This window comes from Aplidium turbinatum, chromosome 3, assembly GCF_918807975.1.
Source record: "Aplidium turbinatum chromosome 3, kaAplTurb1.1, whole genome shotgun sequence".
NCBI lineage: Eukaryota > Metazoa > Chordata > Ascidiacea > Aplousobranchia > Polyclinidae > Aplidium > Aplidium turbinatum.
This window is the reverse complement of record NC_137474.1, coordinates 1286096-1309393: the sequence shown is the minus strand read 5'-3', so window position 1 is coordinate 1309393 and position 23298 is coordinate 1286096. Positions and strand designations below refer to the sequence as shown.

The 23298-nt window shown below is 38.0% G+C and overlaps 1 protein-coding gene across 3 annotated transcripts in view; it reads right to left on the bottom strand.

Annotated features, from left to right (window-relative positions):
* The window catches only part of LOC145766893 (muscleblind-like protein 1), a 49861-nt gene that overhangs the window by 8588 nt on the left and 17975 nt on the right, over positions 1–23298 (bottom strand). For all 3 annotated transcript variants that reach the window (XM_082578597.1, XM_082578598.1, XM_082578599.1), the window contains exons 4-8: positions 8772–8948; positions 6760–6880; positions 3695–3807; positions 1911–2093; positions 1190–1279 (exon numbers count right to left, since the gene is read on the bottom strand). In XM_082578597.1, coding sequence (XP_082434723.1) covers positions 1190–1279; positions 1911–2093; positions 3695–3807; positions 6760–6880; positions 8772–8948 — 684 coding nt within the window. The remainder of the gene's footprint in view (positions 1–1189; positions 1280–1910; positions 2094–3694; positions 3808–6759; positions 6881–8771; positions 8949–23298) is intronic.

Sequence of the window (23298 nt, the reverse complement as noted above, 5' to 3'; positions counted from 1 at the left end):
CAAGATTGGGAAGAAATCACAAAAATAATAAGAAATGTTAAGTCAATCACCAACTACAATGGGAAAGCCACCGTGATTATAGCTTCAATGTTTAGCTGCTTGCTCTGCAGAATCTGCTTTAGTCAAATTGGTGGCTGATAACAAAAAAGCTTCATCAGATGTTATTGAGCAATTATTGCAGCAAAAATTAAACTTTCATTTTGTCAACAATACGAATACAAGTTATACACCAAGTCTTCTAAGTATTGAATGAAGTTAACTTTACATAATTTGCTCCACTTTTGCAGCCAAATTAGGTGGTGGGAGCTAATTATGTAACAAAGCAATGCTAGCATGTGCAATGTGCATAGTAGTCCAATTTAAATAACAAACTTCGAAACAAATTGTGACGAAGGTACAGGCGGTTTCGAAAGAATTAAGTCAGGTTTCATAATCACATATTTCATAACACAATTAATTTATTTACACATTAAAAGTTACGGATTGTCAATTGTCGTAAATAAAAAAAGCTTGGACTCTGGATAATTATAGACAAATAATTGGATGTTTGTAATTTGGAATGACTAGGAAGAAAATCTGCATAACTAGGTGTTTAATGTACGTTCAGAGAAACTTCAAACTGTGATTACCACTTAGTGGCGACAAGGAGCAGCACCGGCGGTGGTGAATATTCGAGCAGAACGAAGCTACTGACACGTAATACTTGACCGCGTAGCGTGTAACGTCCCGGTGGAACGGTCCAGAAGTGACCGCATTCCCAAGAGTTACCAAGGTTGCCAAATATAATAATTTTTTTTTTATGAAAATAATTGAAATTCCTACTGCTCAAAAAGTTACATTGACAATTTTAAGCATTGGTTAATCTTAAATGAAACGGTATACCTTAGTTTGAGAGCAACTACCGGTACTCAATTAAACTTAGGTGTACAATTTTTGTTTTTGTGTCGCTTTTGGAAACGCCGGGTACCATTGGTCATTTGTGGTCTGACGTCACTTCTAGACTGTCACGCTGCAGTAGCACGGTAACTTTTGGACCGCAGTAACTCCTGCAGCGTTACACCGGCACTAACCGAGATGGATAATTGCATCGGAATCAATGAGAGGTTGAAAGCAAGCAGCAATCAAGCAAATTACTCATGCAAGTGACGTCATCGCTGACGTCACGATCGCGTCATGTCGGCCTACTTACCATGATATTGGCTTGGGGAGGGGCGATGGTAGCTGGTGGGAGGGCAGGGAGAAATGCGGCCGCTGGGTTCTGTGCTGCACGAATCTTGGCCTGCAATGGGTGGGTGTGTTACAGATTGTAAACTTTGGGTTCTAGTTTACTTACCCTTGCACTGCGATACTTATCTTTCGAAGAAAATGTTTTCAGTTTTTGTACTCACATCTAGTATTCATCGCCAAGTGTTGATGTGCCACTGTTTATTCTTAATTTATTAATTATTATTATTATTATTAATTATTATTATTAATTATTATTATTAATTATTATTATTATTATTAATTATTATTATTATTATTATTAATTATTATTATTAATTATTATTATTAATTATTATTATTATTAATTATTATTAAGTATTATTATTATTAACGTTGTTTATTATCAGCGATTTTTTTATAAGGCTAAATGTTTTTACACTTAGCAACTTGATGCAAAAACCGTGCAAAATTGGAAGCAACACTACAAAAAACAATCCTTATAATTACAAGTGATGTTTAAGCCCTTTTCGGAAAATGAACAATGATAATGATGATGGTAATGATACTGGACTCATGTTGGCTTTATTTTAAGAAATTTTACAACTTTACAAGGTTATTGTAAATTTTTCCGATGATGGCACAAGCAATACCTAACCTTCTACTTAAATTTAACACTGCTGAAATTTGTAAACTAAAAAACCCACCTGCAGGTGTGATGGAGGGTGGAAGTACTTGCACTTCTCTCTGGTGCACCTTCCCTTGATGCAGTCCATGCAAACAGTGACGGTGTTGTCTGTGACGTCAATCATCGAGCGATCTGGAGGATGACCGAACCGGCATTCGAACTCTCCCCTGGTACAGTTCCCTCTTTGGAAGTCCCGGCATACCTGAATTAATGAAAGCGGGCTCAAATACTGATGCAAAGAAATAAGAGTGGACGTCCATGTTTCTGATTCTCAATGTTAAGGATTATAAGTTTAAAGAGTTAATTCGTGATACAGAACTTGAATATGACGAAGAAGGTTTGTCATAGCTTGAAGTTGCAATACTTTTCGTCTGACTCTCCTGAGGAGCATGTCGTCAGAATAAACTTGACCGAATGCACCTCACCGCATTTCAGTTATGTTTATTCAGACGATAGCTTCTGGAAAAAGTCCGACGAAAAGTGCTGCAGCTTCGAGCGTTGACAAAAGTTTATATAACAAGGGTATAACCGAGTGATTAAACATATCAAGCAAACCTTAATTAACATAAACGAGTAAAGACAGTGGATTATTGCATTACAAAGTGTACAGAAAAATTAAACTCGATGGCACTTGCCAAATTAAAATAACTCGCTGGATTTTCGCTTATGCGATTTGTCTGGCAAGCTCTCAAGTTTTCTGGCTATCGGCTGATAATTTTGTCTTCTGGCGTTAATCTTCTTGTGCTTCATGGCTTCTTCGCTGATGGTAACGCGGAATTCGCTAATGGCAGACAATCCAAACAATGAAAGGGTCTGCGCTTGTAGACAAACGATTGTTTGTGGATCACAAACGAAGCGGAAAATGAGAAGCCATTATGGAGGCTGCCGCCGCATGATCGGTCAAGTTAAGACAGAAACAGCTCGAAGGAAATGCACACAACCCATGACACAACCAGTCAACCACATTAAACTTTATTCTCAAATGTTATGAACTGATTTTTTGTCGATGTACAGCAACCATGACAGCAACCAAACCTTCACACGTCACGCCATATTGGCGCTATGACCGCACTAATCACATCAGCCACCAAAAGTTACCAATTTTACAACTTTTCAACGTTTAGAGACGTTGAAACGAAGTGAAACTTGTGCTGACTGGCTATTTGCTCCAAAAGAAAACATTTTTAATACTGTCCTTATGCTTCTTCAATTGTAGCACGCTTTGCTGACAAACAACACCAAATTTTCAACAACTTTTTTAACCTTCAACAATTTGACTTCCATGAATTCGCTTCGTTTCAAAAAATTGACAAGAGTTCACATAAATCTCGAAACATTGGTCTCACATATCTGCCAACAACCCTCCATAGTCTACCCTGACAATTGCAAAACAGACTGAGTGCAAGGCTGCAAATAATGAATGCGCAAGGCATCAATGGAAACCGCGAGAAACAGAATTCAATCAAATGTTTTCATGAAAACATTACAGTGACGAGGCTGCAATAAATGTAACATGATAATGAAGTTACGTTTTTTTTTCAAGTACGGTTTCACAGCAAATTTCTTCACATAAAAACTTGCAAAAGATGCGAACTGTTTCAGAATAATCCAGTCGCCTTTTCAGAGATAGCTGGTGGTGAAAAACTTACACGAGTTCAATCTTGTAACCAAGCCAATGCAGTGCAAGATCTATTTAAATTCATTAACGTGTTTAGGAAAATCCGGTTGACGACAAGGTGTTTACATCTTCCGATGCAACAAACAATGCATTGTCTCAGTAACAAACCCATTGATGAACTTTACCTCTAATCTGTCAGCCCGTACCCCCCCGGCTGAGGGCACCATGGCTGCAACTTGTGGCGGGGCAGTTGCGATGCTGTAGTAGGGCATTATGTGGGGGTTCAGAGCGGCCAAGTCTGCAACAAAACATTACGATTAGTGAAACAGTTAACACATTAAAGTTTACAACGTCTTTAATCTTGAACAACGTCTTCAATCGTGATAACGTCATTAACGTCGCCTTGTTGTTCTTCAAAATGGCGTAGTCGCTGCTGCTTCTGCTTTCACCTGAGATTAATCCATGACAGGTGGTGGCTTTAAACGTCGCGCGTATGGCGAACGAACAATCTCACAACAATGGCCGAATACTGTCAAAACATGATACAAAAATCTCAAAAAATCGAGTCTTTAAATGTTGAAAAGCTGTCATCTGTTCAGTGTTCACATGTTCAAGAAGAAGAAAATTTTCAAGATATTAGAGAATATCTTAATTTTACGAATGTCTTAATCTGAGACCTAATTAAAGTGAAAACATGTCAAAATAAATGTACATGTAAACACTGAAAACAATTGGTTGAGAAAAACAGATTTACATCTTACTCTATGACCGAACAGAAGTTGAAGAATGAACAAGTTGGTGCTTTCAATTGGGTTTGTTTGTAAACAGTTGAAAATTAGAGCCATTGCTGCGTTTAAACAAACCGTCTAATCCTTTGCCATCAATCAAGAGTGTCGACAGATCTGACTCAACATCTACTTAACAAAATCTGTCATTTTACATTGATTCAACGTCCGCGGACTTTTGATCATGGGCGCAAGCGCACCAGAGAAACAAGCCGGTCAGAAAATCGCGTTTCAAACACCGCAATAATTTTAGTCTCAAATTAAGTCCCAAAGCCTAAACATCTACCCCGAGTCACCGCCACCGCTCAAGAGTGGAAAAAGGCAGGAACTCTGGACCCTTGAAGTGGCAAACACTGCAATAATTTTAGAGTCAAATGAAATCCCAAAAAAGCCACAAGTCGCAGATGCATTTCTGAAGTTATGGTTTAATAACAAACCGATAGACTTCGCCACACAATTAAATTAATTATCATTTTGAGACGTTCCGTTTATCAGGAAAGTGGCCCCGACTTGATTGAAAATAATCAGTCCTTATTACATTAAATCAATATTTGCAGATGTTGATTTGATGCAAAACAGACTGACTTTCCAGCTGGATCATTTTAATGATAGCAAACTCTAGTCACATAAATGAGACACTCATTGTAGTTAAAGACATGTTCGACGTCGGAGCTTAGTCTTAAGAAAGAAAATATGATCTCATGAGAATAATAATTATGATGGAGAGGTTATTAATGTTGTTCAACCATTAATCACAAGTTAGTTCATGCGATAAAATATGCAGCAGACAAAGTAGCAGCGGCGCAAATACGTTTTTGTAATAAGGCCAGAGATGTACCTACAGTATACGCTGCAAATTCTACGCCGTAGACTTGCGGCGTAGACTTTTTGTTTACGCTAACGCTTACGGCCACATTTTTTTGGATAGTTTGAGCTTGAGGCTACGCCGCAAAGTTTTCGCGGTTTTTTAGCGCATAGCGTCAACGCATACTTTTTAATGTATTTTTTTCGCTACAACACGCCAATACCTTCCAGCGCTGCAGTTGAAAGAATGTTTTCAATGGGCAAAGACATATTGGAACCAAAACACAGCAAAATGTCAGATGAACACTTTCAGATGCTTGTGTTTCTTCGTGGAAATTCAAAATAAAACTTGTTTTTTCGAGTGGTTTATACCGTGTGAATGTTTGGCACCTAGCAAACAAAATTAGTTTACGCTAGTGTATGCGCTAACGCTGACGCCGCCAACATTTTTTACAAGTTACGTTAACGCATACGGCGTATGCTTTTTCGAACGTTTGCGTTTACGCTGACGGCGTCAATATTTTTCGTATGCGCGTACATCACTGAATAAGGTGAAAGGTTTTGTAAACAATAGAAGCGAACGCGATTTTTCATGACCATGTTTACTTCCAATTGCAAAAGATCAGGAAAACGATACTTTTCCTCACAGCTGTGTCGCTCAGGGACGTACTCACGGGTGGTTTGAAGGAGCAATCGCCTCCTCCCCCAAAATTTTAGTTTGCTCCTCAAAAAAATAAGTTTTTAGCGCATTACAACGTTATAATGACATTGAATTACATGTAGAATGAAGTTTCATAAATGTTCAGCTATATTTTTAAACAAAATCTTTCATTCAAACATTAAAACGCCTCCCCCAACAGCTGCTTATGTCTTCTTAAAATTGTATTTTTAGTTACGTCACTGGTGTTGCCCGTTGTTGATAACATCGAAAGAAGAAACACGTTTCTTGTATAAAAATACATATTGTATTTTCAGCGTTCGTACTCGGTATGCGAACTGTAAATAGAAAACATTTGTTGAGATACACTTTATTGCTTCCAAAAGATCTTTTCATTACAAATTGTGATGTCATTAAAAAAAACTGAAGTATGTTTGAAAGTGACGTCACTATCGGAGAGTTGAAGAGCCCTCAGCAACAGGCCGGTATTGGAGGGACAGTAGTTTGATGGAGATAACAAAAGCCGCGGTTAAGCAACGACGAAAAGTGATAAACCGTAAGTTATCAGCTATGCATGGCGCAAAAAGGTGAACGCAACAACAAAGAGCAAACAGCAACTGTCGTTGTTATCAACAGCGCAGCATTGTTTGGTGGTTCAAACATAAACTGCATTGATGAAATCAACGATAATGTCTCGAGCACGGAAGGCTTGTAAACAATGTTGCTTTTGAAAGCAAATCAGAAACAAAAGCCGCATTGGTGGACGACAATACATACTCAGGTGGCGCTTTAGATGTAGCAAACGAAAAGCGTGGTGCTGAGCAATGTTGCCAGCAAGCAGTGCTGGCAATTAATATCTCTAATCTAGCTTACAACAATTGACATTTTGATTACAAGTTATCAGCTAAAACAATCCATTCGTTTTAGATTGATTCAACGTCTACAGACGTCAAATTAATGCAAAAATGACGGATTTTACAAGCTGGGTATCAGCAAGGAGTACCTGATGGTTGAAGGACGCTGTAAGCAGCAGCAGAGCCAGCAGGTGCAGCCACAGTTTGTCCATAGAGCTGATTCGCATGGAGACCGCCAACCATTGGCTGTGCGCTGCCAGGAGCAACTTGCTGCAGAGTAGGAACACTGTTACAGATCGCAAACTTTATGTTGATACGACGTACAAGCACGTCACATCGTCACAAAGAATGCGATTGTAGCGATGAGAATATTAGTAAATAATAAGCCCGCAAATAAGTTTGTTTCTTTAAAGAAACTGGATTTCCAAATTCAATCTATTTTCAATTACTCTTCTACTTTGGAGCAATTTTTTCTTTAATTTTTAGAAGAACTTTGCAAAGGGATACAACTTTAAAATTGCAGCGTGTTTAGTTGCGGGCTCGCGGCAGTAAGATGCAACTATGCTTGCTGCTGCTGGTTAGGAGGAGCAAGCGCGATGGCGGTGCCAATTACTCGTCGTATTTGCCAGACAGCAAACGAAGCGGCGAGAAACTGTTCGCTTTTCAATGCTACAACAATGATGCATTTCTTTACATTATCTGGGTGAAGAAGACTTTCAATATTTGATTTTTCATCGTTTGCAGCGACGGCTTTCTCGGTAACAGCTACATGAAGCACGAAATGAAACTTGAAAGCGACCACATCACAAACATGTTGCTATCGTTCAGATATCATTTTGTTATCCATGTAACGTCACAATGCAATGGCATGATAGTGTTACGGTGAATCTCGAGAACTTAACCTCGGAAGCTAAACTACTTCATAAGATATATATTTGACGAAATCAGACATATCAAGATTTGTTTGCGGCTCAGCCCAGTTATTGCAGCATTCAAGTTCCCCACACAGCACATGGGAAGACGCACATGAACAAACGCACAGCTCAATAAGCCTTCAACATGATATGCAGCATCGCATGAAATTCTAAAAACTTGCAAAACGGGTTTTGACAGCACAACTTCAATTAGCCGCACAAAACTGTTTTTAATGAAGTGGTTTTGATAACGCCTGGTACAAAGGGCGCTATTGAGCAACAAAGCTGTCCCGTTGCTTTTGTTCCGTCGCACAATCATCGCTTTCCAGCCATGGTCGGGTAGGCAAAGCGCTTGATGTCTATGGGGAACTGGTTCGACACCCGGTTAGGGTGATACGGATACCGGTTAGGGTGGTACGGATACCGGTTAGGGTGATACGGATATCGGTTAGGTTGGTACGGGTACCGGATAAGAGGTTAACTCACAAAAGTGTCCAAAATTAGTTAAATGTAATAATGACAAGAGAGAGTAAAATGGGCTGTTCTATTTTCATTAAACGCATTCTGAGTAAGAAACAACGTAACTTATGTTTTTTGGCGCTTGACAACCACGCATTGGATTTATACTTATTGCATTTGCGGCAATTGCAACAACTGAGTTTTGAATAAAACCATTCGAGAACTACCTTCTTGGAGTTCGGCAATCGTCACAGCAAACCACGCGCTTACACAATGGTGGTCGCCTTGTGTGCTCCTCAGCTAATAAAACCCGCTCTTTGTTATACGTTGAATCAATGTAAAAAGAACAGATTTTGCTAGCTGAGTCTTACTGTAACTACGCGAGGCTCACAACTTACGAAAAAAAAGGAGTCACTTTGAAGCAAATATTCAACTTTTTGTTTTCGAATGAACGTAAAGATTTTATCTTCCCTCTATGATTCTATGAGTTGTGAGCCCGGCTACTGATTTTTAATGCAGTATGTCAAGCAGCAACTTACACGACTTGATCGCACTTGTAATCATGACCATATTTGTCATCTTGATTACGATTACAATTACGATCTCACCAGCAGCCATGATCACATCAATAAGCGACATCAACCATTTTGCTACGAAATGCATTTTTACCAAGTTACTCTAATTTTTGCAGCGAAGCATTTGCTCAAAACTGTCACAAGAAAAACTCACTAAGACGAAAACAAACAATCATCTCAAGTTTACGTCGCAATGTGCATTCTAAAACCTACTTCGTATCCCATAATGCTTCCCTGGGGAAGAGCAGCGGTATGCATCGGTTGAATGGGAAGCATTTGTTGGAGCATCGCCCGGTTTTGCATGAGAGTCTGTCGTCCAGTGATCTCCAGCTGTTGCTTCAGTTGATAGGTTGGATGAAGATACTTGCAAGAGTCACGATTACACCTTCCCTGTGTGGATCAGGGTTAACTTAAAGTAAACAATTAATTTCGAGCAAATAGTTGCAATTATTCGGTTTAATCTGAGAAAAAAGTTACAATGAAGGATGTGAAGCGAAAATAGCATAGACATATTTTAATAGTGTATCTATGACATCACAATCTACGCTCCGGCTCAAGACAAAGGACGCGATGTTAACTTTTAACTGTTAAAGGGTCACAAAAGAGCAAAATTGTGTTCTGTGTTGCTCAACAAGTTTTCTGTGTTTGCTTCCCCTTGTTTGCTTTTGAAATGGAAGATCTGAAACTTTTGCTGTTGAAAGATACACGAATACGCAGAACAACAGACATCTTCGTCTTAATAATTTTTGACAAAAAGACTACCAAGCTTTCAAGAAGTTCGTGTAAAACTCTCAAATCGAATCATCTTTCACAGAAAGTATGATTCTTTCCATCTAGGTGCAATTGTTATCAAATTTGTTTCATTTTATTTTGAAATTTGAGCAATAATTTTTATGACTATCTCATACCTATGACGCAATAACAAAAGTCCCAGCATCATCATTCGGCCACAAATAGGATCGTTTGCGGGCCGGTTGTAAGTGGAATTTGGGATAAAGTTGAAGCTCTATAAAATCTTAATATGAAAATAAGAATTTCAACACTTTTTCTAGTTTTGATTCTAGAACTAATCATCTGGAAAGCTTAGAGCCTTAGATGATTTCAAAAAACTTCGAAGGAATTCTTGACAACTATTGTCTATTCCACGTATTGATGGCACACTTGATGTACTTTGTCGTATAGCAATGAACAGACTTGGTTCACTTAATGTTTAGTTGCATATGTTTTCACTTTGCTTGTTTCGGATAATCTCGTAAATCAATAATCTTTAGAAAATATCCACCCTGGGATCAGTAGCCTAATTAGTCTCGAATTTCCAAACATTAAACTCGAAAAAATTTCCATCAAACTTGGAAACAAAAACATTTAACTTCACTACCCCCCCCCCCCCCCAAAAAAAAAAATCACCCTGCACACCTCCCTAGATACGAACATGACACCACCAAGTGAAGACCATGCCTGGCAACTTTTAGTGAGCTAACTGAACAACTCAACTGTCCGGACCAGCTCTCAAACCGTCTACTTCTCGAAACGTGTCAGGGCGGCCCAATCAACGCTACCAGGCCGATGCTGCATAAAACAAACACAAACGGGCAGGACGCTGGCTCAACAAACAAATGTAGCCGCTCAATCTTAAATTAAACGTCAATTGTGATTAAATAAACGTTGAAACACAACATTGTCACGTCTTGTCGCGTTAATGAATAACAAAACTCCGAGGCCTGCACTAATGATGGCCTGAAACAATGTTGCACTAAGTGGGCAAACAATAGCTGGCTACAAAATAAGAACAATTTTTTAAACAATACAACGTAAATTGACAATGCTTCAACGCAATAAACTTGTTTCTTCAGGAGAGACGCCTCAAGCACAGACTAACTGCAAATTAAGTTAAAGTATCAACAAGATGTTTGATCTAAAACGTCTGTGCACTTCCACAGGTAAGGTTGAAGCTCTACTGAATCTTTTACATTGACTCAACGTCCCTTCACTTTCTACCAACGCCAACCTGAGCAATCTGCGAAGGTACCAGCACAGCTTCTTTCCACCATGAACGATGTTGAGGTTTGTAAAAGCTTGCCTGAAAGAGGACACGAAGATTGGCTTCCTTGCCTTCCTGTCCACTTAATCTAAATCTTCAACCACCGACGTAATACGACTACTTTGAGAAATACTGTCAGCAACACGACAAGCTTCTTTCCTGACCTGGAATCGAACCATCACCTACTACCAACACGGGTCACTCATATCATCAACCAGTTAGCTGACAGGAGGTTGGATGCAAACTCTAACAAGAAGGAATTCTTCGTCCTCCACTTGACAATATCTGATGATCAAATAAGCATTTAAATCGCATAAATCACCTTCTTTGCATCATTTCAACGTTTCAAGGCGTTGAAAAGACAAAAAAAGCAACATTTTGTGACAGAGCATGAACAAGGTTGTGAACTCGTAGTTTTTTTAAATTGAAGTTGGTCTTTGGGAATTATTCCTGGATTGCGCTTGGATAAGGTTGGTCCGATTCCGCTATCATAACATACAATGTGTTCTTCCGGCTGTTGATTGGTGGAAAGAAAATGTAATCTGTGACGTCAGTCTGACGTTGTGGTTGGTTAAATCAATGTGACAATCTCTGTCTATTGTCAGAACAACTTCAATTGTATCTTCTGCAAAGGAGCATCATTGTGACGCAACTACGGGAGTGCGATCGCTTGCTTTGCATTGGACGGGGGGGGGGGGGGGGGGGGGCATTTTATTATTACAACAATTTTATTTTAAAGTTTTGATTCGATGCAAAATCAATTGTTTTGGGCGCTTCTGGTGGTGAAAAAAATAAAATGAAATAAATAATAGAAAGGAACGAAAATACTTTCCCAGCACAAGATATCCTGGATGCAGCCATCCATGATTCCTATTCTCGTTTCGTTGGGAAATCGAAAACAATTTTTATATCGATGTAACGTTGTTGAATGTAAACTTTCGGTTGCTTTCACAACAAAGATGAGAAACTTCAACTCAATGAATACTCGACCACTTTCTGTTTCTTAGACGAAATTGAACGAAAAAGAATAATTCAAGAACACCAAATTCCTTAGGTTGGTTTAGTCCACCTGTTAGGAATTCATGTGTTTTAATAGGCCGCTTTATATGGACCCTTCAGCTATATCCAGACAGCTGAGGAAATATCAAGAGAAAGTGGCACCAAGTACTCAGAGTTGAGTGTTCTCGGTGCTAAAGAGGCCAGTACAGTCCTCAACAACAATCAGATGATGAGATGGCACTGGACAAATATCAGGGTGCTACAGAAGTTGATGATTTCAAGGCTGGAGTCCCGATCTAATCGTAGTTTAGAATGATGTGGTATCACAGAAATAAGACAACAATTGTTAATGATTTCAGCAATTTTCGTAAGTAAAAAATTGTGCCAAGAGGTTTTTCGGTTACTTCACTTTAATTAAAGAATATTTATTCGAGTCTCAAGCTTAGAACACCCATGACCATACTAGTAGAGATGACCGGCTATGTCACATTTTGAAGCCTTAAAACACCGGGCCGACTATTTCGTAGCAGTTCGGCAGACAAAACACATTACTTTTGCCTTATGAGTATGTAGACATGAATCGCAGGTTTGTGGACGTTGACTCAATGTAAGGAAAGTTTGTAAATTGAGAGCTGAAATATTGCGCAGCTGGACATTTTGCTTGATGGGAGTGAACCATGAAGTAAACTCATACGCAGTTAGTCACATCATAGGCAAGTCTAGCAACTAGAGTGAAAAGGAAAACAATATAGTTGCACAATATGTGCACTTGTGCAGTTAGTTTTCATGTGATATTCTCAAGCAACATAGCACAGAAAAGTAATGCACGGTACCGAAATTATGCAGCTGATTACTGAGCAAATCAAGCTTCTGATATGCAATGGCTACAGGCGAAGTTGTATCTTCACTTCAGCATACTTTTTAATTGCTACTGTAGCCTACTTTAACTTTGTAGTCAGTTGACGAAAGGAAAGCAGGTTAACTTCATGTTTGCAAAACTAAACCAGATGAACCAATCGTTTTCTGTCAGCAAAATATTGTAACTCTTTGACCAATGTATGAATCGTAATGCATGTCTTGGCATGTAGGACAGCCTATACAATTATACATGACCACGAATCGGTCATGATCTGAAGTTCACATGTTCAAGTAGATGATGGACTGGTTGTTTCATTGCATTTTATAGGAATTAAGTGACAAAATGCCTAACAAATGCGTTGCGTTTGGTTGCAAATCAGGCTACTTTACTTATGTTACCAATATTTCTAAGTTTGCTTTTCCTCTGGATATAGCGTAGTGTTGCTGCCGCAATGGATAAAATTTGTTAACCGATGTAACTGGGAGCCTACAAAAAGTCTGTTTTGTGTATGAAACATTTTAAAGAGAAAATTATAAGTTATCGTAAAAGAAATAACCTCAAGTGGCATCTAAATCCAGTTCCTACAGTTCACTCAATTCAAGCATTAAAACGCCATTACTCCATCAGCTTTACCAACTCCAGCACCAGCAGCACCTCCACGAAAAGCATCAAAATTCATATAAAACAACTTGATAAACTGGTAGACTTTTCGCAGAAAAACAGAATATCTTATTTTCAGTGACATAACTGAGGCACACTGCCCAGATGGTTTCCAGTAGGCTATACTGTCGGGAATAAAACTTTTTGATTTTTTACAACAATATTTCTGACAAGTTGTCTGGCTTTCCCAAGCTTGCTGAAGCTGTTAGTAGATCGAAATTTGCATGTGCAAAAAGATTTGTTGAAAAGGGATATTCAATTTTGGAAAGAGGATCTAGCTGCAAATGATCCATGCATTTCAAGCTTTGAAAAGTTTCAGGAAGATGTGGATGAAGTTGCCAATGAAATGTTTAACGCAACATTATATTCTAATAGTGCAGAAGTTAGCTTTACAATAGCCGGTTATATTGCAAAAAACTTGTTAAACGCTCCAAATGTGCAATGTGCAAAAGTTTACTTCAGCTGATTCTGCAGCTAAAGCTCCTTTGTACTTTCAGCTTTTGTCAAGGAGGGGCTTCAATGTGTCTTCTCAGCCACTTTCTGATTTTGTTTATAGTGCTTTTGCTGCTTTAGATGTTGTTGAAGAAAAAGGTACGCAAATGTGGATTACCTTGTCGAAAAGCTATGCAGTAGCCTATGTTTTCAAAAAATATACTTTCTCCAGTGTAAAGTTTGCATGTGACACACAGGTGGTCTGGAGCAACCACTTTGCATCGAAAAGTATTGTTAATATTTATTATAATAATTACCAAAAGATTATAAATGAGTCAAAAAGAAAGAATAACATTGTAGCATTTAAGCAAAGGCAAAAGTAGTTTAAGATTCTATTGTAGTTATGGGATGTCTTTTTTCCGTCACCATGATCACTATCGTCTTTGTAGTTCCCCCCACTTCATTGAATAAAACATATATCATTATTTTCGCATGTCCTTACACTATTTCTGTTGTAAAAAAATAGTCTGTGCTGTTTGTTATTGCTTATTTTGAGATGTTTGTTCACTTACAAATTGTTAATTTGCACCATTCATTATGTAGTTTGGTAATGCAATATGTCTAAATGTAAGGTCAGGCACCTGTTAAATGCATTAAAAACGCCTAACAAGTCTAAAAAATATCTGCCTTGTTATACCCTATGCCAGTAAGAGCAGTTTCTTTGTTCGTCAAAATTTCAAGTATTTTTCTATCGGCCCGTTGTAAAAAGGCCTTCATATGTGACATAGCCGGCCATATCTACTAGGTGGCCATGGAACACCATCAATGCAGGGAATTGAAAGTTCTTTTTTTTAAATCAGTTATTGATTTGACCAGTTACAACTTCAGTTGTTTCATTCAACAATTTGTACGAATTTAATGACATTTTTAGGCTTGAATGAAAGTAGCTTGGTGTGAGATCAAAATAAATGAATTTCTGAACAGGATCACGCTTATAAAAATAAAGGATCACACTTATAAAAGTCGAGATGATTAATAGCAGGGCCGTGATTTCGTAGCAACAAAAAAAGTCGAGGTGGTTAATTAGGTTTCCAGGTTACCAATTACCATAGACGCAGTTTCGTGTTGTTCTTGACTGTCATTTTCCTTGAAGAAAAACTTGTACGGAAATTCAATCTTGGTCAAACGCAATCATGCGTGACTTGTTCGTTCATCGTCAGCAAGAAACATGATCTTGACTTACAGAATAACTCGCTTTTGCTCTGTTACTTTCTTCATCCAACAAAAGTCAGTTGCATAAGTTACAAAAATGCGGTCTTTGTGGCGCGCGCGAGATGTTTTGGACAACCTCACTTTCCCTGAAAGCTAATGTGCATACCTGGCGTCTTTTTAAAAGCCGCTGCAACCCAATTATGATATAATAAGAATTGGTCGTCACTTTCATGCACTAATATGACATCACAATGCATCGATAACAACTTGAAAATTTAAAGTTTGCTTGTACCAGAAATACTCAAAAATGTTTCTGTTGACAACGTTTTAAAAAAGGCTGCAGCCACTTAAATCTTTTGTGGTACAGGCGGAAAGTCTATAAGTGATAATGATTGAAAAATTGAGTTTCTGGATGAGAAGTTTGTTTGTATGACAACAAGCGCATTCATCAGTTATCAAAGTGAAAGAAGCAAAGCATCAAAACAGAGAAAATGTCTTTTTATGTAAATTTTACAACTACGATGGCACCTCTACTTCTCGCTTGGACAAGAATCACAATCAATCAATTGTTGAAAACTAAATGTTTTATAAAAACCTTTGTAATAAGTTAACGGTGATGTGTGAGCCCACTTTATTTTCTCGCTTGATTTTCTCATGCATTTGCACTTCACTTTCATAAAAGCTTTTATTGGAAACTCTTTTCCGACAATGTCGAGTTGTTTGAAATCTAATTTGGAGATTGCGTATTTAAGGCTTAAAATTACACAACCACGATATCACATCCTGACAAGTGGATCTCAACGAAACTTTTATTTTCCATTCAATGGATGTTGGGCAATGTAAAACAAGTGTAGAAATTTCCATCAGTTAAATTGGGCAGACAAAGCTGAGTGTGTACATTCAGTTACGTACTCAGCACACAAATGGGCGGCCCCTGAAAGTGATTAATAACTCTGGAGTTGAATTTTAAATAAATCAAGAAAGGTTTATTGAATAAACCTGCCAACAAAAAAAAGCAATAAATCAGAACGATAAATTGAACAAAGATTTGTCCCTTTTCAAAACAAAAATAAATATTTTTCTGATGACAAGAAAACGATAAAAGAACATTTCGATTGCGACATTCAACTTGCCACCAGATGAGGACTGAGCTCTCCTGCATCTGAGGATTCGAGTTTAATTTTGGCAAAATCAGAAACAAGATCATAAAAAAGATGATTGCGTTTTCTTTCTCCACGATACTAAACTACAAGAATTAGTCACAGTGACTAAAGACTCTTTTCAGCTCGATTCCAACTAAGACCTTGTTTCCATAACGACTAAATATCTCAACGAATTTTGTTCGTTTCAACTTTCAATCCTCACAATAGAAATATAACAAAAAGCAATCAATAGTTTTTTGTTTACTTTGTACAATAGAAAGCTAGACATTTCAAAACTGACATTTGCTGCGTAAATAATCGCATTGGAAACATGAGTGTTTCAATCTAGTTTTGAATAAGATTTTTATTTAAAAAGGGACATGTTCTTCTGCAAACGTGAGTTGAACTTCTAGTCACATTCATGACAAAACTGTGAAACAAACTGAAGATGAATATTGTCTTCCACAACATTCTAAAGTGTTGCTACAAAGCAGATAAAAACTTTAATATTAATTTATGACCCTTGTCGCAAATGTAGAGTCTTCACAAAATAAAGACTGCAGCGATTAGCTGACATCAGCAGAAATTTAGCCCAATCTAATTTCAAATTGGAACGTCTTCTGCGGTCAATAATTGACAACGTAATCTGACATTACGTCATGTTGACACACCAGCTTGGCTCTAATTGCTCATAAAATTTGTGCCCAGTTTACAAAATTTTGGTAATATCCAACCTCACAATGAAATGAATTTTGTGGGGGAAAAAACGCAGATTAATTGGGACCCACGGACCATAACTGAAGCATGGCTGAGGTGTTTGGTATGGATTTTTTACACTGACCACTTGAAATAAAACTCCGTTTTATACACTTGATTGCTACAACACTTTTCAAATGCAATTGATCAACTGTAGACTTGTTTGGCGTTTGCCATTGCTGAAGATGAACAGCCACTGACACAATCACAAGTTTTACTTGCACTGAAGATGAAAACAGTTTAGTTTTCGAAGAGTTTGCTGAATATGAGTTCAGTTCAGTGTCTATATTTTAGGCTCTTTTATTTTTTTGATTATAAAGTAACAGTCCTCGCTGGTTATCAAGACTGTATTTCAAATATCTACAGACCACTCACGACAATAGTAGCTTTTATGTGTCATAGATGTGTTTTGTCGTTTGTCTGTCAATCATTACGAGCTATGGAGTCGAGCAAATTAAATTCAATCCCGAGTGCTAATCAGAAGCAAAGGTCATCATCGAATATATTACGTTTTTCTTAGAAATCTTTGAATTTGAGGCCTGATTACCTCACTGGTGTCGATGACCTCATCGGTGTAGGGCCCGATTTATCATCTCAATGGCCCTGCTCCCTTGAGCAACTTCTTATACACCTCCATCCAATGGATGTAGTTCATCCAGTCCACAATTGAGCTACGGTCGGCAGCTTCTTCCACAGCTAGCTCCTGGGATCGGAGCCAGGTCTGGAGGAAGGATCTGAACGTAGAAACTCACATCGGTTCATATTTGTAAGAAAGAAGACAAAGCAGTATTTCAGTGGCTGGTTGATGATAATGTTCAATGAATGAGTCACAAGTATAATTGGGCTCTGTATTTTAGGCATACGCTCGTATGGAGCATGAAAGGTTGAACGAGATTGAAAACTAGTTTTTTGTTCAATAGAATTGAAAATAGCATATGGACTGATATAAAGAGAAATGCAAGATGCTGAATTTAGATCAGAACTTTCATGGAAGTTAAGTGGAATTGAAAACAACAAACAGTGAGTTTGACCAGTTTGAATAATCTTCTCCACTTTCGCGCAAACGCTGATAAGTCGCTGTTCCCAGTCAATCATCCAGTTCAAAAAAGAGAATAAATGACATAGACAAATCGCTGAAGACGAACTTAGGCTTGTGGTTTTCTCAAATGGTTGTCCGAAGAGCAGATGTCTAAGCGTCAGTAGTCAGCCTGTGGTCCAGTCAGTGGTCAGCCAACCCGTCCGTGGCTGATCTAGCTTAGCCCAGTAGCTAGCTCAGCTAGAAGTAAGCTAACCCGTCCATTCGTCAGCCAATGGTCAGCTAGCTTAGATATCGTTGAAAATGGAACGCATCAATGCAGGGTTAAGGTCGTTGCAAACAAACAAATTTACTGAATATTTAAAGTTTTTAAATTTAAACCATTGATTTCAGGGGAACTTAAAAGTGGGAATGCTTCTCCTATTACCTATTGCCTATATACGGTTGTGGTGTTGTGAGAGACATCGCTTATGACAATTTGAGCAAAGAATTGCGCCGCGGTGGCGGTGAAGATTTCTGCTATTGTTGCATTTCTTAGAAGAGCTGATAACATCGCCTGGGAACTCAGAATGATCACTACAGAAATCTAGCGCACGATTAAATCTCGCGATTTCGACGCTTAATCAGCAAGACCTGAACATAAGTTTTTAAATCAGTTCATCTGAACGGCACTGCCTGCAGCAAAGAAATTTGGCACATACTGGCTGGTTTTTGAAAATGAAACAAAAGACCAATTCAAAAGTTTTTGGGCTTCGTTGTTTTGAGATGCCGATACTAGCTACAAAAATAATTTGTCTACAAATGAAAATGAATTTGTCTACAATTATGTATTGATAAACCGTGTTTGTCTACCTTGGTAGGTTAAACAAAAATCTTTTGCGACTTGAGTTAAGCTGTAAAATACTTTGCGCAATTGAGAACGACACGGCAGCCAATTTCTCTGCTCCATGGTCTCACTAATTAATTGAACTCACTAGAAAACAAACAAAATCCTGGTACGATCAAAAACTCCCGAGTTAGGATGCAAGGAACAACCAGTGTTGCCAATCAAAAACTCCCAAGCTAGGATGCAATGAACAACCAGTGTTGCCAATCAAATACTCCCAAGCTAGGATGCAATGAACAACCAGTGTTGCCAATCAAAACTGTATGTGTCACTGAAATGTTGAACTGAGGATACGCATTGGTATGCTGTGGGAAACGTAAGCGTTGTACTTTATCCAATAGATTGTTGCGTGTCATGCTTTTCGAGCAGATTCAACCAAGTAAACGAAGTCAACAAAATTTACGACGTCATATAACTTTTCTGAGCTTTACAATTGAAGTGATTTTTGTAACTTTCCTATTGTTGTAAAACAAGCAGATTATTCCCTCAAAAAAGCTTCTCTCTGTTCTGAGCTGATATTTTCAACTTATTTCTCACAAAATTGTCATCTACCTGGTTCAGATCAGTCATCCATGACAGAGCGTTTAGACGCGGTCTTTCATCAAAACAATTTAGATTTTTGTTTTAACTCGTTCTGGGGGGCTTACGAAGCGATCACAAAGACAAACATCCCGATGCGTCACTGATCATCATTATTACGTCAGCAATATTCTTTTGGCCAGCACCAACTCAACAAAGCAACCTTTTACGTCGATTCAACCCTAATTTAATGTAAAAAAGGACAGATATGCACTGACATGGCACCAAAATCTGCAGCTGAGGATTTCTTGTGACAACCATGGATTTCTAAATAGTAGAATCTGGACTGGAAACGCAGTGGACAACAGTAGGCCAAACAGTTGGTACAACAGTTGGCCAACAGCCAAGTAACTAACCCTGTTGGCCCACTGTTGTCCAACTGTTGTATCAACTGTTTGGCCTACTGTTGTCCACTGCGTTTCCAGTCCAGATTCTACTATTTAGAAGTCCATGGTGAAAACATTCTATTGATTGCCTTCATGTTTCTTGCTCAACGGTACAACCGGTGAAGCCGGGAATTGAACCTTAAACTTCAACTTTCAACCCGACTGCTTAAACTGTATTCTGTTTGCGACAAAACTTCATTCTCGTGAACTGTGAAGATACAGAATGGACGAACCGCACACGACGATGTTTTACCTCGGTTGCCGTTGGCGGTCGCTTTGCGGGGACTCGACAGCAAATTCAAGATTCATTCGCTCAGGCAAACAACCGCTTTCATCATTCTTAATTGGAGTCGGCGCAAACAGAAAAAATCATAAATTTTGCTTAAAATAAATTGCCTTGGGCTAAAAGGAAAATACGGCAATGTCGTTTGAAACATCATAAATCATAAGGTATCAAAATCTTCTTTAAAATTTATACAAAATTCTCCTCAGTCAGTAAACGTTTTTTTTAACGTTGAATCAACGTAAAATTAAGACTAAATTTCTGGCTAAAACGTTTTCATTCCTCCTTTTTTTTCTATTGCGCAAGAAGTTGTTAAACTAACACTGCTACAATACTTCGAGTCTTCAACATGTCAAGGCAAAATACAAATCTTCCACAAACCCTTAAAATGTCTATAGCGAACACGACACAGAAGTCTCATAAAGACAGTAAGCAAAATTTTGACATGCCAAACTTGGTTACGCCCGAAACAATTTACACACACCAGAGATTTTCATTGATATTTTTCTCTACGCCAGGAATGTGTCTGTTTTTCCTGGACAACAATTGAAAGCTATTTCTTTTCTGCCTCGTCTTCCAATTACCAAATTGCATGTAAGTCAGTCAATTGAAATCGGAATACTAGGCTGCCATCCTCATAAATATTTAAACGCTGATTGCAATTATTGTTAGACTGTTTCGATTTTAACTGTGGTAGAGCACACGACACTTCAAGTCACTTTGTTGCATTCTGATATTATTGGTCTATCTGTGGTGACATGTAGTTAGAGCTTACAATCGGGCGGATATCAAAAGCCGCGAACACACACGGTCAGTAGCAAAGTCCAGCAAAATAACGCAATTTTGTTCAAAGGTTTTTATTTTTCTATTGCTTTGCAAAAGGTCTGATGCAACAGCTTTGACTGACTGTGCTGAATAACTCTGAGCAGAGATTAGAGCAGAATGTGTGCGAGCCTTCTAACTGTATCAAGTTACACCGACATGCAGAGTTTCTGGGGAAACCATCACACGGAACGGCAAAGACGAACAGCAAAGATTAGAAGAAAGTTTACAAAGAATTACACCAAAACCTACCGTGTCCACCCAAGCGTGACTAAAGCAACCAGCGCAACCAAATATGCGCAAAACTGACATAAAACGCAATCGACTCTTGAACCAAGGTGTTGAGAGTTTCCAAGATAAATATGACAAACCACTTTCATACGTGGCAGAGTGGACCAAATAATTGTTTACTATCCACCCATCATTAACGATGGAGCGAAAGTTTTTGAATATGTTGAGGAGGTGATTCTTCAACACTGTCAAAACTTTCAGAAATAGAATGTGTTGATATAATCAGAAATAACCAAACTAGCTGCTTGAATACATGAAAATAATATTTGCGGCCATTGCTTGGAAAATAAAACGGATAAATAACATCGGACTAAGGAAGGATCTTCTGAAGCATAAATATTTGTAGTTTAGCAGCATAGGCCACATAACTTGTCAAGTGTATTGCTACTTGGATATCCCAGACAGCAAAATCCGTCATTTTTACATTGATTCAACGTCTGTGGACGTCTAAGGACGTTGAATCAATGTAAAAGTGACGAATTTTGTTGTTTGAAATAGCAGCCTCTACTTTTTGACGTGCAGTTCAACACATTAACATCAGAGCAAAATCAATGGATCTAAACTTTTCCATCACGAGCAATCAAAGGCGTTTGAATATGAGCCTTCCGTTCTGAACGATTGAATTGAATTTGGATCGGGACATTCAATTGAAATTCGCGACAGTATTGACAAACGTATCCTGCAGACATACACTTGAAATGTTCGATCTTTTATAAAACAACTTAACTGTGATGTACAATGGAAGATCACGTTGGTGAGAGTGGCAACGGAAATGTGATTATATTGAATTACAATATTTTCAAAGGCATACTGAGATTGGTAAACTTAACCAGTGGTTGACGGGCTACAAGTTTTTTCCCGATCACTGTGATATTAAAGCCAGTCAATCCTATGCAAGTCGCAATGATCAACCGATAACCACAAATAAGAAGTGACAGAGGCGGTCTTCTTATTTGATCTGCTGAATTAGTCCCATAAAAGATGAAATTATTCCCAGTCATCAAAACCCAGACAGAGACAGCTAAACAGTCGTTTTTTTACATAGATCCAACGTCTGCAAACGTTGAATTAATGTAAAAAAAACGATGATTTGCTGTCTGGAAAGGTGTTATCTCTACGCCGCTTTAACGCTTACAATCCATATAAAACAAGTTTATTAGCAGGAAAATGTAAACAATAACAACCAGTTGACTCAACCAAACCAAATTAGAGGCTTGTTGCTCTTTTCAGGTCAGCTAAAAATTCCTGATAAAATAAACGTCTTTTAAAGCACATGAAACGTCAAAATGCTTAATTCGGTTAAAGGTAGCAATTAATAAATGTCAGAAATATTAAATTAAATCGAAGCCTTGTTGATCATGGATGATTAAATTCTTAGTTAACCGACATAACCTCTTTATATCAACTCGTTGTGATAGGCACCATTGACATTTTATGTAATGGTGGCAGTCTAAAAGCCTGTCTCACACAGCATAACATTGCAGCGGGCAGACCAATCACTTTGAAGAGGCATTCAAATTTACATACCTTAATTGGATTATTTTAAAGACAACCTGTCATTACATTATAAGCAGAAAACAATTTTTTGGAAATTTTTGTGCCAGTAGCCGTGACGTGGACAATGCGAATCGATTTGAGTCGCCAAAGGGTCTTCGAATAAAAGTAAACAAAAGGGCTTTGGTTAAAAAAAGAGTTCTCGCGTTAAAGTATGTGCAAAGTTAGAGTTATTTGAAAAAGACTCAAAGTAAAAATTTGTCTCTCAACTTTCATAAAATATCTTCCCTTGAATTTATTAGTTTTCATTTCATCAATTTTTTGTAATACTTTAGGCTAATTCTTCTTCCCAAAACAGTTTGTCTGTTTTCCTGCATGCTTTCAGCTTTAATCGAAAAACAAATCATCATATCACAGACAGTTGATCAACGCTTGCAGACGTTGAATCAATGTGAAAAGCAGTTGATTAACTGTCTGGAACGTTTATGATTCTCATTCAGTGTGAAGAGGTGTATCCAACTTGAAATTAAGTCGCAAAAAAAAAATTACCAGAAAAGCTATTTCTCAACAACATTCTCTACTGATTAAAACTTGCAGTTCTTTCTTTGATACTGCCACCGTGCGGAAATTATTCGCCTAAGTATTCAGTCACAAGTTGGTGCTAATGCCATTTTGTTTGTTGGTTTTGAAGGAAAGACAGTTTGTTCTTCTAAGCCTCGTTTTTAAAACAAAGCAATATTGCAGACTGCATTGCAAACTACATTATTTGTTCGTTTTATGTATCTTTCTAATTTTCTTTTTTACATGTGCTAGCTGGAGATGCTATTACTGTAGCGAAATCGATTATTAATAAATTACACTA